Raw genomic sequence first — 17,678 nt, 5'->3', positions numbered from 1 at the left:
GGTCCAGGCCCACGGCCACCTGTCAATAATAATATATACATTTTCGGAAAGGTCTCACGCAGCCCCACATCATAGTGGGTGTGAGTCAGTCCTCCATGCTACCTGGGGGGACCCCTTGCAGTTTTGCACTCCTGGCTCATTGAGCAATAACAATAGGCCCTTGCCTGCACTTTCAGTGGGCTCGGGCCTAATTACTAGTACTATTATTTTTGCGTTGTTAGATTGTCTAGAAACCAATCTAGCCTTCTAGTCTGGCTATTTCAAGAAAACTAACAGTAATAATAGTAAATTATTAGGAATGTATATTAAACATTGCATGTTGATGTCCAATAACAAAGTAATAAATAAGTCATGTTTCCTGACACGAGTATACAATTGCAAACTAGGCAGTCCACATACATATTAGTCAACTTAACGCCCTTGTTCCCTCCCTCGTGATCACTTTACCGTATAACTGAAATTAAATATTCCCCAACAATTGTATTGAAATCGCGTTATAGCATAAAAGTTGGAAAACAAGTTAATTATTGTCCGTACCCATATTAAATTTTTGTATTACTCTGACACATTTTAGGATATGTTAAATAATGTTACGCAAATTCTGCAGTTAAATAGTTAGTGGATTGATGTTACTTTGTTTTACACACATTACGGTTTACGTTGCTGGGGAGTGACCCACAACCAGAGATACAATGGTGCTTAGCGATAATAAATGGCAGGCACCTGTTTTGTTATTCATATAGAGCATGGTTTAGTTTCATTCAAATTTTGCCAATGCAGTGTTGACGCATTGTTGCTTCAGAGCTGCTAGGCAACTGTTGTTTACGATTCAGTTTGGTGAGTGATATCGCCTAACATTATAATCCCATTAACGTTAGCTAGCTAAGGTTAGCTAAGAATCTGCCTGAGCTCTGCTGACCATTGACTGTATGTCGTATTAGCTAGATATTAGGCTACGTTATAGCTCTCTGAGGGTTATTATGGAGTTTTCTTTTGATATTAACTACTTGTTCTCCGAGAGGGTCACTGTCTTGGACCAGACCCTTGTTCCATGTCGTAAATCAGCAGGGAGGTAAGTTAGGTGATCCGATTTTGCTATTCTCTTCAGTGTTAGAATCTTAACACTATAGCTACTTGTGAGGACACAGTGCCTTGTTTAGAGAGGATGTAACTCCCAACACCATTCTGAAATCAAACAGTTTAAGCTGTCATGCTTAACATAATGTATAATATAATGTGTAAACGTCTTTTGATGAAATCTTAGGTTTGTGTGTTCACATTTTTTGTATGTTGCTGTTGCGTCTGCGAAAAAAAAACAAAAAATCATAAGATCTTGATGATTTCATGATGTGTGCAACACTGAGGTAGCTGGGTGCAATTCCCTTTATGATCAACATGCATTGAGCAGGAGACAGGGAAACAGCCTAGTCACTCAGCAATTAGGAACAGTTAACCATAGACATTACATATACAGCAATGCTAGAGCCCTGAATGTATCTGTACTATGGGAAAAAGGCATTGCAAATGTAAAAAGGATTTCTGTTTTACAATAATGGTTTATTAAGCCACTTAATAAACCTTATCTAATATTACAGATATCTGTAATTATCTAATTATCTAATTACAGATTACGGTTTATCTTTGTAGGCCAGATCTTCAGGCCCATGTGGCCAAAGTTATTGATGAACTTGGGATAGCCTCAGCAAAGGTGAGTGAAAAGTGTTGACAATGCATGATAAGTGTTACGTGGTTTAGGCTGCACCTTGACTCAACCAGAACTGGACTGTTGGAGTAGGTACATTACTGTGCAAAGCTTCTAGGCTGTAAAACCAGACAGAGGATGTATTTCTTAATTAATTAATTAAATCTAAATTCCATTAATACTTTTTCATTTATCAGTTAACTTTATACAAAGTTCAGTAAAGGGTGTCAGTGTTTCTGTCTCTTCATAGGATCCCAGACTGATCCACACGCCCAGATCAGGGGTATGTGGGGGTCAGACCATCTGCTGCAGGACTCATGCACAATGAACCTGGGATCAATCAGACTCCCCGTGGTGTTGTGTGATAAGAATCTAAATTTTAGATTCTAAAACATATAAAGTACAGTACTGTAGGACTGAGCAGAGGTTTCTACAAATGTGATTCTTTGTTCCTCTCTTGACTTGGAAAGTTTGGAGAATGTGCTGCTTTTCCATAATTTGAAACCTACTCTCATGTTCTTTTATTACATAGCCTGTAAGTAGTTTTCAGCTCATTTCCCTGACTCCCTTTGTTCATTTAGAGGTTGAGTCATGGCAACTGGACTTTCAGTTCTTTGAGGCTGAAACATTTCACCACCCATCCAAGTGTCCTCATCAGTCTGAGAAAGGCTGGACTGGAACCTCCAAATTTATTTCCCAGGTTAGTTTCACTCCACCCTTAGTCCAATAGGCTCACTAAGTGAGCTAAGCAAATCAGGTGCGAGTCGTTAGACCCACACCCCTGAGTTGGTTCACTTCACACCTGGTCTGAATAGGCTCGTTAAATGAACAAAGGGGTGAGCTCAGTTGAGGGTCGTTAGGATCTAATGGTAGACTCCTTCTGATTCTCCAACTGTCTGCAGAGTCTGTCCTTCCTGAGAAACATTGGATTTGTTCCATAATTTGCTGGGAACAGATAAAAGGGCAGCCTGGTATATTGAAGATAGATTATGTCTGAGTCCTCAACCCCTATTGAAAGAGGGTTTCTCCACTTGGACATACGTTGCTTCTCTGACTCCTCTTTCAAACCATCTATCTTCTCTGTCGAAAATATGTACCTCACTGTCTTCAAAAGAGTGTCCTGTTTCCTCTAAATGGAGGTGCACAGCTCACTGTGGTCCTGAGGAGCTGCTCCTCCCGTGCTGGGCCATCCTCCTGTTGAATGGTTGTTTGGTTTCTCCAGTGTAGAGTTCTGAGCATTCATGCTGGCGAAACGTTTCAGCCTTAAAGAACTGAAAGTCCAGTTGCCATGACTCATCCTCTGGATAACCTCCCCTGGATGACTGAGAATCTTCACAGACACTTTGTTCATTGCCTTTTCCCACCACTGTAATAGCAAAATACAGTATTACTTCCTGCTGTGCACTAAAAGCAAAATGAGATTAGCCCCAAAAAAGGAATGGTTTTACAGGTGGAGGCCACTGACATTTTTTTTCCCTCATCTTTTTTTGACTGATTTTTACTAGCTTTGCATTTGGCTAGGGTCAGTGTCACTACTGGTAGTATGAGGCAATACCTGGACTCTACAGAGTTTGCACAGGCAATCCAACTCCTCCAGGATGGCACATCAATATGTGACATTGCCAGAAGGTTTGCTGTGTCTCCCAGCACAGTCTCAAGAGCATGGAGAAGATTCCAGGAAACAGGCAGTTACTCTAGGAGAGCTGGACAGGTCCATAACCCATCTACAGGTCCACAGCGCATCAGTAGGTCCGGTATCTGCTCCTTTTGTGCAAGGAGGAACAGGACTGCCAGAGTCCTACAGAATGACCTCCAGCAGGCCACTGGTGTGAAAGTCTCTGACCAAACAATCAGAAACAGACTTCATGAGGGTGGCCTGAGGGCCCGACATCCCCTAGTGGACCTATTCTCACCGCCTGGCACTGTGGAGCTTGATCGGCATTTGGCATAGAACACAAAATTAGCAGGTCTGCCTCTGGCACCCTGTGCTTTTCACAAATGAGAGCAGGTTCCCTCTGAGCACACGTGACAGACATGAAAGGGTCTGGAGGAGCTGCAGAGATGTTATGTTGCCTGTAACATTATTCAGCATAACTGGTTTGGTGGTGGGTCAGTGATGGGTTGGGGAGGCATCTCCATGGAGGGATGCACAGACCTCTGCAGGCTAGACAACAGCACCCTGACACCCTGCCATTAGGTATCAGGATGAAATCCTTGAACCCATTGTCAGATCATGTGCTGGTTCCTGGGTTCCTCCTGATGCATGAAAATGCCCGGCTTCATATGGCCAGAGTATGCAGTCAGTTCCTGGAGGATGAAGGAATTGATACCATTGAAAGGCCCCGATGCTTGCCTGACATAAATCCAACAGAACACCTCTGGGACATTATGTTTCAGTCCATTCGACACCACCAGGTTGCACCTCAGACTGTCCAGGAGCTCAGTGATGCCCTGGTCCAGATCTGGGAGGAGAATACCCCAGGACCATCTGTCGTCTCATTAGGAGCATGCCCTGACCTTGTTGTCAGGCATGCATACAAGCACGTGGTGGCCATACAAACTACTGAGTACCATTTTGATTTGCTGCAATGATATTTCAGCAAAATGGACTAACCTGCCGCATAATTTTTTAACTTTGATTTTCAGGGTGTCTTTGCATTCAGCCCTCTGTAGGTTGATAACTTTCATTTCTATCAAACGATGTGGCATCCTTTCATTCCTAACATATTATACTGTCCATATCAGTACAGATATCCAGCATAATTTTTTCCCCCCATTCAGATTTGATGTGTTTTCTAAGTGTTCCTTTAATTTTTACTTAACAAAAGTTGTGACATCTCTAGGAACTGTTTGCACCCAATGTTTTTAGTGACTTTTTTACATTTTTAACTCTTTTCAATTATACATTTTTACCTCTGGCAGTTAACCACTTTGCTTTGTATCATTTACAGTAAAATAGTGAAAACAAATTACTTAAAAGTTAATAAAAAAAATAAAAAATGACAGTGAGGAAAAAATAGGGGTCAATCAAAACTTTTGACCAAATGTGACTATGTATACAGTAACAAAATGCTGAGTTTCTTTCCTTGGGATGCTTTACCAGACCTTTACTGCAGCTGCCTTCAGTTGCTGCTCTCTTGGTCTTCATCAGTGGTCTTATGTGGTCAGATGAAGACTCTGGACATGGAAGACCATGTGACATTGCTGAAAGCTTAAAAAAGTCATTAAATGTGACCATTCAAATATATAGCTCAACTTTGATGTTGGTGCTTTGCAGAGAAAAGGCATTCAAAAAAAGCATAATTTCAGTAGTAAATTTCAGGCTTCATATGTGCACTAATGTTCAGATGATAAAGAGCCCTGTATTGTAGCATCTCAACACACGCTCACACAAACTGTTTGTTACTCAGGGAATTATCAACATTATGGATTTTTGCTTTCTGTAGGCCCAACAGCTCACAGCACCTGTAACAAGTGCTTCCAAGATGCAGGCCCAGAGGCATCAGCTCTATCTACTGAAGGATTGCAAGAGTAATGGGTACATCTGACATCTTTTCACACACACACACGATATGTCACTCATTAGTGTCATACTTCACAATGTACTGTAGCCTAGAGCATAAAGACAATGTATGTCTTGTACAATGCTCATGTCAGCAGCTAGGATCATATCACTCAAAATAAAAATTAAGATTTTAATTTATATGTGAAAAGTTTTTCAGAGCACAGTCTTGGTCATTTGCACTTTATTCTATACCCCCCTCTCTCCTAAACCCTCCAAATTTCCCCACATACAGAGGAAGTGGTGTGGTTGTTGGATTTCTCAAAGTTGGCTACAAGAAGTTATTTCTGCTTGTGAGTCACTTATTTTCTTAAATTTTCATCTTTTTTTTTTCTTTTTGGCCCAGTTGCAAGTCCACATTTTGTCTTTTTTTTTATACCTGTTGTATTTCCCTCACAGGACCTACAAGGTGTACACATAGAGGCAGAGCCACTGTCTGTTTTGGATTTCTACATAGTAGAGAACTTGCAACGACATGGATATGGGCTGGAGCTGTTTGATTTCATGTTGAAGGTGAAGTATTTCTCATGCTTGGAAAATCATTTCAGACTTAGTGCCTGAAGACTGGTGATACAATCACCTTTACAGTTTCTACAGTTTAAAACATGGTCATAATTGCTTGCCAATCTTGCAATGAGTGTTTCACTGCAGAAGAAAAATGTTACTACATGCACATTTTCCTTGATAGAGTTGAAAAGGCTGGGTGGTTCCAAAAGTATTTTCTACATTGTAAATACTAATATGAAAGTTTTCTTTTTATATCTTCAATTATATCCTGACTCATATATTAGTCATGCAGGAATTGATTGTATATGTTCATATTGTTGGATCATCGGATGATGTCCAAAACCTCACTTTGGAATTCGAGGGGGCACATTTGACAATTTTCCAAAGTCATAATTCCCACTTCTACACAGTAATTCACCAGCTGTGCAAGTGAAAGTTCCAGTCACTTGTACTGATAATTAAACTTGAGTTTAATATCTATAGAAGCCTTAAAAATCGATCTCACTTTAACATTGGATGTCTGAAATAACCACTGCACAAGGAAAACTCTTGAAGGAAAAACTAGAAAACTAAACACCAATTGATCTGCTGCATGTGTACAGATGATGCTGACAGTTCATGTTCTGTTCTTCATTGTTCTGTATATTTTCTCTTTCTCTGCTGTAGCACAAGAATTTAGAGCCAGTGATGATGGCTTATGACAGGCCCTCACCCAAATTACTGTCTTTCCTGGCCAAGCATTACTGCCTGACACAAAGTGTTCCTCAGGTATGGTCTACATTTCTCTGTTATCAATGTTTCTGGGTGGTTCGTTCTCTTCTGTCTACTGTAATGTTTATATTTAGACACTGCAAATACAGTGCCATCAGACAAGATGCTATGTTTGGTGGACACCAAACCCTGCACATCATCACAAACACACATCCCCACTGTGAAGCACAGTGGTGGCAGGATCACGCTGTGGGGATGCTTCTTGGCAGCCAGCCCTAGAAGCCTTGTAAAGGTAGAGAGCAAAATAAATGTTGAGGATAATCTTATTCAACCTGCAAGAAAACTACTATTTATTTTCCTGCAAGACAATGACCTGAAGCATACAGAAAATACTACAGGTCTTTGGTCCAGTCAAAGACATGAAAGTACTTCATTCAGTTCCTGTTCCTCTGTTCCTGTTAGGGAGAAAAGCTTCACTGGTACCTTATTTTCTTAATTTCTCACTGTCCCTCACGAACTTTTCACGCTTTTGTTTTGAGTCCATGACCTTCTGAGTCCCTTCTTACCTTACACAAAAGTCAATCTCTGGTCTATAATTTTCTCAAAAGCACCACCCCTCTCTCCCCCAGCCTCTCAACACTCCAAACCATTCCCTTATGGGACTGGGCAGAGGACTTTCAGTGAGGAGTCCCAGACTCACCCATGCATGGTTTTTGAGTCCAAACCTGGGAGGAAGAGGAGGTTTTGTGATTTCAGATGAGCCCCCAAATTTGTTAGGGAAATCAATTCAATTCAATTCAATTTTATTTGTATAGCGCCAAATCAAGATACAATCATCTCAAGGCACTTTACAAAAAACAAAAAACCCAACAAATCCCTTATGAGCAAGCACTTGGTGACAGCGGAGAGGAAAAACTCCCTTTTACGGAAGAAAAAACCTCCAGCAGAACCAGGCTCAGTTTGGGTGGCCTTCTTTTAACAGTGCTGTTTCTGTACTATGATGTGCTCTAAATCCTGATTGAAAATCTTCAAATAGTTAATTTCTGTGTAAGCGGTCTGATAGCTGCTTCGCCACAGCTTTTTCAAGGATATTAGAAATAAATGGTAGGTTGGATATTGGTCTATAATTAGCCAAGACTCCTGGATCAAGACTAGGCTTTTTGAGTAAGGGTTTGATTACTGCAGTCTTGAAAGCCTGTGGTACATTGCCTGATATCATTAACTGAGTCAGTTTTTAATCAAATCAAGACCTTGTAAAATGGAATAAAAATTGATTTATGGAATTCGTAGTGATACCCAGCGTAAATTGAAACAACTTTACTTAGAGAACCTGTTGACAAAGAACAGTTTGAGTTATTTTGTCTTTCTTCTCTGGCTAGGTCAATAACTTTGTGGTGTTTGAGGGTTTCTTCCTCAACAGAGCAGGTAACTATTATACTATCCTGATTTCATTCCATTTTTGGATCTGGAAAGGGTAGTTGATTTTCTTCTATGTTTTTCTCCTGATAAAAATGCAATAGATGTGAAGAGAAAAAAATTACCACAGTTGATTTACGGTAGATTGATGTTACAGTACACTACTGTGGATTTACAGTATAGACATGATGAATGACATGCATTGTATATTGCAACAGATATTCATATTCTTGTGGATTATCAGGTACAGTTAAGTAACAAATTTTTCATGGTACAACTGCTGACTGTCAGTTAGTCTTGTGTGTGTTATCTTAGTAACATTAGCTTGTTAGCTAAATAATGTTAGCTATCTGGTTATCTGCAAACCAACAGACAGATTCTACTGTGTGAATTAACAGCACTGCTAATGTTATATCTGCACATAACTTTATCTCTGAACCTCAACAAGCTGTTGGTGTGTGTGCACTATCCTGCAGACAGCATGAAGTTGCCAATTGCAGAATGCATTTCCAAATTGCAAGACCAAATTGCCTGTTAAATTGCCAATTGTAAAATTAATTGCAAACTGAATAAAGAACTCAGAATAAAGAAAAAACTTCCAAAGGTCTATACTACATGTTGTACATTAAAGTGGCTTCAAAGTATTTAGGCCCTCTCACTTTTTGCACACATAGTTTTAGATTTAATTTTACATTGGAAGATGTTTTCCCAATCAGCCTGTACACCGTAACCTATTTTTAAACATAGTTAGAAACATTTGCATATTTATTAACAATCAAAACTTTAAAAACTTACCTGTTGCTGAGAAGAGCACTTTAAAGGTCATCTGGCAAACCAACATCTGGCAAATGAGCAAGTGAGCTGTTATATACCTTTGACGCAAAGACTATCACATTATAGATCAAATCTTTTTTCTTTTTTTTTTCGGTCAGATCTGATCTTTTTGTATGGCTGGATCATATTCATTTTTGTAACTACTCGGGTCCTAAACTGTCTCACATCCACAGATTTAACTAAATTGTGAGTCATGTGTATAAGAATAAAACACCATGATTTTTTTGACAGTCAGTTTGCTTAGATTCTTCAAACACTGTTCTGATCAAAAGCTTCTCCATATGTGTTCAACCAAATTGAAACTTCCTTGTCTCTCCATAGAACCCAATTGCTATTGTTTGCTCTCAACCCTCATTTATTTTTACCGGTTTGTGTGGTGCTAATACTGAATGATGAAAACAGGAAATATGTGCATGTGCAGTAGAGTGATTATGTTAAAAATACCACATGAATTCCAGTCTGACTGTTCTGACAGTGGTCGCATAGCCAAAGATCACAGCTGAATTGGATCTAAAACCACATATGCATTGACTTGTTGTGGACTTCTGAAGCTCTGTGAGGTGGACTATTGGGTTCTTTGTCCACTCCTTGATCAAGACTCTGCTTTCCTTTTTACTCGGTTTGGCCAAACTGCCAACTTCAGAAAGAGTCTTGGTGGTTCCAGGTTTCTTCTATTTCACAATTATTGAGGCCCCCATTTTGCTGGAAAGTCATTTTATAGCTTTTTCCTGATTTGTGCTTCATCAAATTTTTTACCAGAGGTCTAAAGAACAACACACAATAACAACTGATACAACTTTATGGCTTGGGTTTTTCAGATATACAAACTCAATTTTATTATAAAGGCGAGGGACTCTCTCAAATATACCAATCAATTAATTTGCCACAGCAAGTGCCTGAATACTATCATGAATGAGCAATTGTGCAAAAAGTGAACCTGAATAATTTCTGAAGCCATTGTGTGCCTGATTTTAACATTTCAGAGTTTTACAATACAAAAAAGAAGCAATAAATTGAAAGGGTCTGTTTACAGCTTGCAGCCTATAAATAATGGCAACTTCAGCCCTGAAGTGTCAGACACGACCACAGCTTTATAGCTTATTTCTGAAGCAGAAAATTTGGCATATTGTAAGATAGCATAGAAAAACGTTATATCATTATTTTTCGCATCAAATTAACAGCTAACCAATAGCATTATATGTGCTAGTATACTAGTAACTAGTAAACTGTTGGTTTATCCTGTCAGTAATATGGTGGACCTTACTTTACAGCTTTTGCCTTCAGCACTACATAACTTTACATTATTGTCAGAGAAAATGCTCTTAAAATACGTCGATATAGAACAATGTGTAGAGCTGATCTCTATGGACCTGTTGCAGGGGTAGGAAGGAGGAAAGGAAACACTGTCATGTTCTGTTTTTGTCCCTACTCACATTGTGTTCCCTTTCACAGTGGCCCAGTTGAGAAAGGTTCCCTCAAAAAAGCCAGATGGAGAGATCAAACCCTATTCTTTAATGGAGAGAGAAGGTAAAGCACCACTCAAGTGGAGTTTAAACAGTTGATTGTATGTTCTCTGTGATAAGAATATTTGTCACTTTTCTGATCCATTTAGACAGTTTTTGCATATAAAATCATTATATTCTTGTGCAGTGGTACGTCAGGAAGAGAGAGCTCTTCCCTGGCCGTTTGTTCCTCCTCATTCTCCGCAGCGATTAATATCCTCCCAGTGCTCCCATTCCCTCAGCGTGGGATCCTCCCCCAACAGGGTACTCTCTCGAGCAGCTTCAGCTTCTGCCCCTGGTAGCAACAGGGATCAAAACCCACAGTTCCCTGTCATTGAGCGCTGCAGGGCAAGACGCACCAAGTAAGAAACAACACACATCTAGGCCTTCTGACCACAAATGATATGTATACAGACGAGTGACATATTAAATTAAATAACATTAAGTTTCTTAGTAAGGTGTTGGGAGAGCAGCATTACTTAAACCAAAACAATAGAAGAAAAATGTCCCCACAACATAATAGAAACATCAGATCAGACCCCTTCACTGTATGAGTCAAGCATTCAGATTTTTCCTGTCACAGTTCCATACTTAAACAGGTTGAAAACTCACAGTAGCAAGAAAAAATAATGGCACTGTTTTCTGTATAAATTGGTCATGAAATGTAATCTTCAATGAGGTCACAAATATCAACAAACTAAATTTTACATCAGAAAAGCACAAACAGTTATGAGCCTTCAACACAACAACAAGGGATGGTGGAAAAGGTAATGGCAACCTTGGATTTCTGATGTCTCTGAACATCAACTGAAGTCAGGTTTTAGCAACCCTGGAGTCCAATTAATGAAATGGGAATGGAGGTGTTGTTTAGAACTACCTTGACTTATAAATATATTCCAACACTGTCAGTCTACAGCGTCCACTGTGTGAGACATGCCTCGCAAAAAAGAAATCTGAGAAGACCTACGAACAAGAGTCATTGATTTTAGATATTCATCAGAACACAGACATTTTGTCTATAAATGGAGACAATTTGATACTGTGGCTGTTTTCCATAGGAGTAGGCACCAGGCCAAGACTGCAGAATGGTCAATGAGGTAAAATGACTCAAAGGATTCATTGGAGTTGGTGAACATCCCTGTTTATGAGTCAGCCATATGCAAAACATTGAACAGGCATGGTATCCATGGCAGGACATCATTGCAACATGCCTGAAGTTTGTCAAAGACCAATTTTACATTCTACAACACCACTGGGGAAATTGTCTTGTGGCCAAATGAAACTAAGGTAGAAGAAACAGCACTATGTATTGGGTAAAAAGAGAACCATCTACCAATATGAAAACACAATGCCAACAATGAAGTTTAGTTGAGGGAGCATAATGATTTGGGGCTGGTTTTGCTATCAAGGTATGGAATGTCAGGGTGGCTGTCCACAAGCTCAGAAGCTCTGAAGAAGCTGAGTAATGCAGCAGGACGATGACCCTAAACATCATAGTAAATTTTAGAGTGGAGCCTCAACCCAATAGAAATGTGGTGGAATGACCTCAAAAGGGTTCACAACAGACATCATAAGAATATGGCTAAGCTAAAGCAGTTCTGTAAAGATGAATGGTCCAGACCATGCTTGTTTGTTTTATAAACTTAAAAATATTTGTTGATATTTGTGACTGGCAAAAAACAAGAAGAAACTGCACAGTGCCATTATTTTTCATGTATATACTCAGTATGTGGGTAGATAAATAATTTTCCTACTGTGTATGAGTCTGTAATGACTGGCGGGTTTAGTAACCTATAGGAAAACACTTCTAGACAGTACAAGACAGATAATGACTTTATGGTGCTAGAGTATATAGGTAGACTGACATTACTGATGACACCCCCAGTAGCATGGCTAATTCAATTCAAATCACAATACAATCATCTCAAGGCACTGTACAAAAACCCAATGAATCTGTTATGAGCAGTACTTGGCAACAGTGGAGAGGAAAAAACTCCCTCTAACAGAAGAAAAACCTCCAGCAGAACCGGGCTCAGTTTGGGCGGCCATTTGCCTCGACCGGTTGGGGTGAGTGGATAGAGGAGGGAGAAAAGAACAGCAACAGTAATCAACAAATAGACACTGCAGGTTGGTGGGGCCAGTTACTACACATGAGCAATATACAGCTGCAGGACCAGGGACACCTGCAGAAGGTACAGAGAGAGATGCTAATAGCATGGACAGAGTGATTGTGACGCTACCCGTTTTCAGAAGTTTAATTAGCATTAATTGATCAGAGTGAGTGAGTCTTTTAATGGATTAATGATTTAGTTTGTGTTCGCAATAAAAAAATTCTTTTTAAAATAATCGACTTTTAACTGATATCACCTTACAGCATAATCTGCAGATCTTACAGTGGACAATCTTTTCTTTGGAAAAAGTTTTATATTGATTTATATTGCAGAGAACAGTTCCTGAACTAGTTTTTACAGTTTTGGTGCAGACACACAGCCCATTTTCTCCAACACTAAATCAGAGCCTGTCTTGGCTCAAGTACCTAAGCATACAAGTAAACGTGTATTAAACCAACACACTAAGCCATTTAAGCTACATTCAAATATTGTGTAGGCATCCTAGTTGCCTAAAGTGAGTGTTCCATAGTTACTGGGTTGCACTGTGAAGTCCAATATACCTGTTTGCATGTCATAGTGTTGAAGTGCTGTGGTGTATTTTTTAATACTAGTAGTTATAAATGAGGTGTTGCAGTAACAAACTGGAAACCTTAGAGTGCCAGTGTCTGAGTCAGTATAGCAGAGGGATGCTTTCGTATGTCAATGGATGACAGAATGACAGAAAAAGTTTTGTCCAGCACAAAGTAATCCTCATTGTACAGCACAAACTTGGCTTTCTAAATACTGTCTCTTCCTCTCTTTCTTCCCCTTTGTCTTTTTCAACCACTTCACTCCATTATCTTCTTTTGATTAATTTTGTATACTGTGTCTCCTCTTTTCACTGTCATCATCATCATTTTTCAACAGTTCCCTTAACAGATCTCAGTTGGGCTTCGATTGACCAGCCTGACTGACCAGCTGAAAAGGAACAGCTGTGGTTTCTTAGCTTGATAAACAGGGTTAGCTGTCTCTGTCACATTGAGAAGGGGAATCTCCTGTTGTTTGGAAGAATATTTGATTTAGAGTGAGCAAAAGGCTACCTTAGGGCTTGTTCAAATGTTGTCATTATCTACACAACAGAGGGGAATATGAAGGCTCTGTCATACTATATGTGCTTGTTTTAGAACCAATTAAACTATCTGCCATGAAACCTACTATTTGAGACTGTCTTCTGTCATACAACTATTACACATATGAATTAACCAAAGAGACTGGTTGGTCCAAGATAGACAACGTCTACATTCCCCTCCAAAAGTACTGGAACAGTGAGGCCAATTCCTTTATTTTTGCTGTAGATGAAAAACTTTTGGGTCCAGATGTAAATACCTGCAAATAAAAGCTGAAATGCTGATGTCAAATCCAAATGTGTCATGAAGTGGATTTTCAGTTTCTGGTTTGGACATTTATTTTGTTTGTATTTCCTGGACTGTGTGATTTAGTTAGTTACCTCTATGTTGATTAGTTAGGATTGGTTTCACCTTTGTTCTGTTGAGCTTTTGTTTTGACTGTATATATACCTCCTGGTTTCTTTTGATCCTTGCTGGAGGATTTAATGGCTTACCTTTGTTTAGTTTAGTTTGAATTTGTTTGCCTGCCTACCGTGTGACGGAGTTATTATTGCCTGCCTGCCCGCCGAGTGGCGGAGTTATTGTTGCCTGCCTGTACCTGTGCCTGGTGAATCCAGGTTAATAAAGAACTGTGTGTGTGTGTCCAGCACTTGGGTCCTACGCCTTTATTCTTCACTACATCATAATAAAATGTTTTTCTAGAGCAAAAATAAAGGAATTGGCCTCACTGTTCCAATACTTTTGAAAGGGGAGTGTATTTCTAAGTTGTATTTCCACTCTGCGACTTTTTTGGCATTTAATTTTACTGATACATTTTTTTGTTTTGTAGTTTTTTGTTATTACTCTATTATGTACTGTATGTTTTGATTACCCTTTTTTCTTTCTGTCTTGTTACCAAATTTTGGGTTGCATTTTTATCCCTTGCACTTCTGTCCTCTCTTTTTACCCTGCTATGTTTTTGGTTTTCTTCTCCTCTCTTCTTGCCATTTCCCTGGTAGCCAACAAGGTCTAGTTGTAAGATGCAGCCTGCAGTCCCCACATGGACAGCAGAGAGGTTGGACTGCTTAACCTACAGACACAAGGTAAGATTCAGAAAAGTAAAGTAAAAACCTTGTAACTGGAGGTCATATAGGTATTATTAGTTGCACATATTCAGATAATGATCACCTTAATTGTAATTTTTTGATTAAAAAGTATCTGCATTAAGAATTTTATGTATTGTTGTGAAGAAACCAAAGAGAATGTCGGAGGACCAAATATCCACTCTAGTCCCTCACCCTTCCATTACTATATAGTGCACTCAATTAGCTAATGGTTTTCGGACACTCGCCCACTACTTTTTTTCTGTCGCCGATTTCCTGTTTCAAACTCAAATTATATTTATTACTTTAATAATTTAGTGGTGAAAATTAATTTTACTAATTCTGAGTGTTTTCTTAAAAGGTGTAACTTTTACACCTAACTACAATGTTATGTCAACCTGTCAAGAATTTACATGTATTTTTCCATTTCATATATACATTCTCACTTGCTTTTCTTTTGTGAAGCATATTTCAGTAAATATGCTCTAATAAAATTAAAATTTAATTAATTCTAAATTGTGTTTATTTATGTTGTATGCTACTGTACTCATTTTCGTGCTACTCCACCATTTTTAGTTTACTTCTAGAGATTCGGACACCACTACAAAATGGCGTACTCACTCCATAGGGCCCTATATAGTGATTAGGGAGGACATTTGGACACAACCCTGGTGTATGCAGTTAACGCAGAGGTGGTTAAACCAACTTTGATCAGCTAAGAACTAAGAACTTTGAGGTTACCATCTCAGGGTTAATCAACTCAGATTTCAGGGTTAAGATCAGAAATTGTTAAACCTGCTTCCTGAAACAGACATCAGAATTATAGAAGCAACACTTGTTACAGTGTTTGGACCTTCCTTATCTCTATTTATGTGGCTCTAATTTTAATAGTGTTGAAGGCTGTATCACACACATTAAAACTGTTTGTTTTATAAACAACCACTGTCTACTTTACAAACCCAGTATTTGCCAATGACAAAAAACATTGCACTTTAGTAGAATCAGGGAACTCTGCTCTCATGCCTCACATGTTAATACATTCTGCCTCCTCAGGTTTGAGACCAGCACTGGGATACACAGACACACACAGGTTGGCCAGTATTAACACACTACAAAGCAGGTATTTAGAATAAGGAATTACACACTTACACACTGTTTATTGTCAGAGTTAAAAAAAAAAAACAGGAAAAATAGTGAATCGAGTTACATGCAGATATTTGTAGCTAAAACACATCTTAAACCAGAAATTTGTTGTTTAATGAAAAACTTAAAGCTGTAATTATAGCTCAGTGCACATACATGCAAATGTTAGTGTGGATCTCCTAAGAAAAGCATATTTTTGGCAACCGTAGGTTTTAGATGCTTGCAAAGCAGGTTATGCATGGGCAAATCCAGCTGACATTGGGCAAGAGACTGATCGGATCATCAGTCCATCACAAATAGTTTAACCATAGAGGTGGCGGTTTAGATAAAAAAGAAATACTTTTCTGGTTATATTGGTCTGGAAAACACATGACCTTCTTTGTCATTTAGGTAGGTGAGGCCTGGTAAGTCAAACTATTGAGTTTTCTTCAGCATTGCGTTTCAGTTGCATATGGAAGAATGTCTGCACAGAGAGTTATTATACAGTAAATTTGTGTCAGTTTTTAGTAAGCATGTTTGCCTTCTACACAGTCACTCACCTTGTATTGTTGTGCCTCTTCACTCAGGTCACAGCTTCTCTCACTTCCAGCTCAATCTGTAATCGGGATGGACCATGTCTGCAGCCAGGCTGATTTAAACAGCAGAGTGACTCAACCAGATGCAGAGGCTAAAACATGTAACACAGAGAAGATGAGTGGGTTTGACACTCAAGAATGTCCAGTAGGAGGTATTTTGGATAACTACAATCACCTGTTAGAGAAGGAGAGAGACAGAAGCCAACGTGGCTGGTTTTGGATTGCAGGAGGAAACTGCCACACTGCCCAATGGGTGAAGCAGAAGCAGGAATACAGGAGCACAAGGCCCTGGTGATTGGGAGTGAGCTCTGTAATTCGTACTGAATTCTAGAGCCATTCTTTTTTTTCTCTGACCTTGAGAGGGATTCAGTAGTACTGAATATTATTTCTTGGCCAAGTGCTGAGAGCTTTAACTTTCAAACTACACTTGAGGGCCAAAGCTTTGGCTTTGCAGTACGATAACTGTCATGGTTGACTGCCAAAGTACCGTGGGTGAAGAGGAGAAAGAAAATTGACCACGAGCAATTGATAAATTGCTTGCTTTCTATTACTGGCAGACTTTATTGCATGTATGGTTAATAAGCTGTGTTGGGAAAGCAAATGAGAACTTTGCTGTTTTAATTCAGGTTATGGGAAGTTTTAAGGTTACAGGTCTGTTGTTCCTGCAATGACAAAAGAGCTTAAGAACTGCCATTTAGTTTGGCTAGGGGAGGTCAGTGCACCTATGGAGAGTCCTCAGGCAGTCTAGGCTTATAGCAGCATAACTAAGGGATGGTTCTGGGTTACCTGAAGCCAGCCCTAACTATACACTTTGTCAAAAAGGAAGGTTTTAAGTCTAGCCTTAAAAGTACAGAGTGATTGATGATTCTGGTTATGAGGGGGCTTATGTCTGAGACATAAGCTTTTACCACTGAAGTAGGGAGAGGGTCCAAGGAGCATCTATATGGTCTCATCCAGCGGATGCCCTTAACTTCTTACTGTGGTGTTAAAAAACTGTGAGTGCCCTCTGTAGGGATTTATGTTTTTCACATTCCTAAAGTGGATAGAGTGTTGTGGTTTAAAGTATGGTGTGCATGGGGGGTGGTCTATTGAAATGATTTTATTGTCAGAGACACCCAGGTCGTATACTTAGAGAATATACTGTATAATTTCTATGAGTGGCGACCTCAACAATCTGCTTCAGGTTTAAGCAGTCAAGAAGTTCTAAGAACTCTGCAGCAGAATGATTAGAGTGTGTGTCTACATGAATATTTAGATCTCCGAGTATCAATACACTGGAGGATAATGTGCAGAAAGTTGAGAGAAGCTCATGTATTTCTGTAACAAAACCGGCATGTTGTTTTGGTGGCGGCTAAATAAGGAGTATTGTTCAAAGGTCATCAGTTTTAGGGAGAGGGAGGGGTGACAGAGACAGACATCTGTGAGGT

At 39.3% G+C, this 17,678-nt stretch overlaps 1 protein-coding gene and 1 long non-coding RNA gene across 5 annotated transcripts; one reads left to right on the top strand and one right to left on the bottom strand.

Moving 5' to 3' along the window:
• The first annotated feature begins 678 nt into the window (after positions 1–678).
• Positions 679–16,377, top strand: atat1 (alpha tubulin acetyltransferase 1). Of its 4 annotated transcripts, none has more exons than XR_003295282.1 (12): positions 679–837; positions 1,648–1,708; positions 5,149–5,240; positions 5,500–5,557; positions 5,664–5,777; positions 6,438–6,539; positions 7,862–7,907; positions 10,185–10,259; positions 10,383–10,596; positions 14,450–14,533; positions 15,587–15,653; positions 16,243–16,377. XR_003295282.1 is itself a non-coding variant. In XM_026300154.2 (10 exons), the coding sequence occupies exons 1-10, from the start codon at positions 981–983 to the stop codon at positions 14,517–14,519; spliced, it is 924 nt and encodes a 307-aa protein (XP_026155939.1). In that variant the 3' UTR covers positions 14,520–15,187. The 4 variants fall into 4 exon arrangements, 2 of the variants coding, with proteins under 2 accessions (XP_026155939.1, XP_026155940.1); XR_003295281.1 differs by lacking the exon at positions 679–837 and adding an exon at positions 981–1,072; XM_026300154.2 differs by lacking the exons at positions 679–837; positions 15,587–15,653; positions 16,243–16,377 and adding an exon at positions 981–1,072 and having other exon boundaries at positions 14,450–15,187.
• On the bottom strand, positions 12,712–16,345 carry LOC113126217 (uncharacterized). The gene is made up of 2 exons (XR_003295283.1): positions 16,216–16,345; positions 12,712–14,520 (listed from the first exon to the last, which is right to left on the bottom strand). It is a non-coding gene; the product is annotated as an uncharacterized LOC113126217 (long non-coding RNA).
• Positions 16,378–17,678: the final 1,301 nt, after the last annotated feature.

This window comes from Mastacembelus armatus, chromosome 11 (assembly GCF_900324485.2).
Source record: "Mastacembelus armatus chromosome 11, fMasArm1.2, whole genome shotgun sequence".
NCBI lineage: Eukaryota > Metazoa > Chordata > Actinopteri > Synbranchiformes > Mastacembelidae > Mastacembelus > Mastacembelus armatus.
Note: the sequence above shows the minus strand (reverse complement) of the source record. Positions and strands in the feature narration are given on the sequence as shown.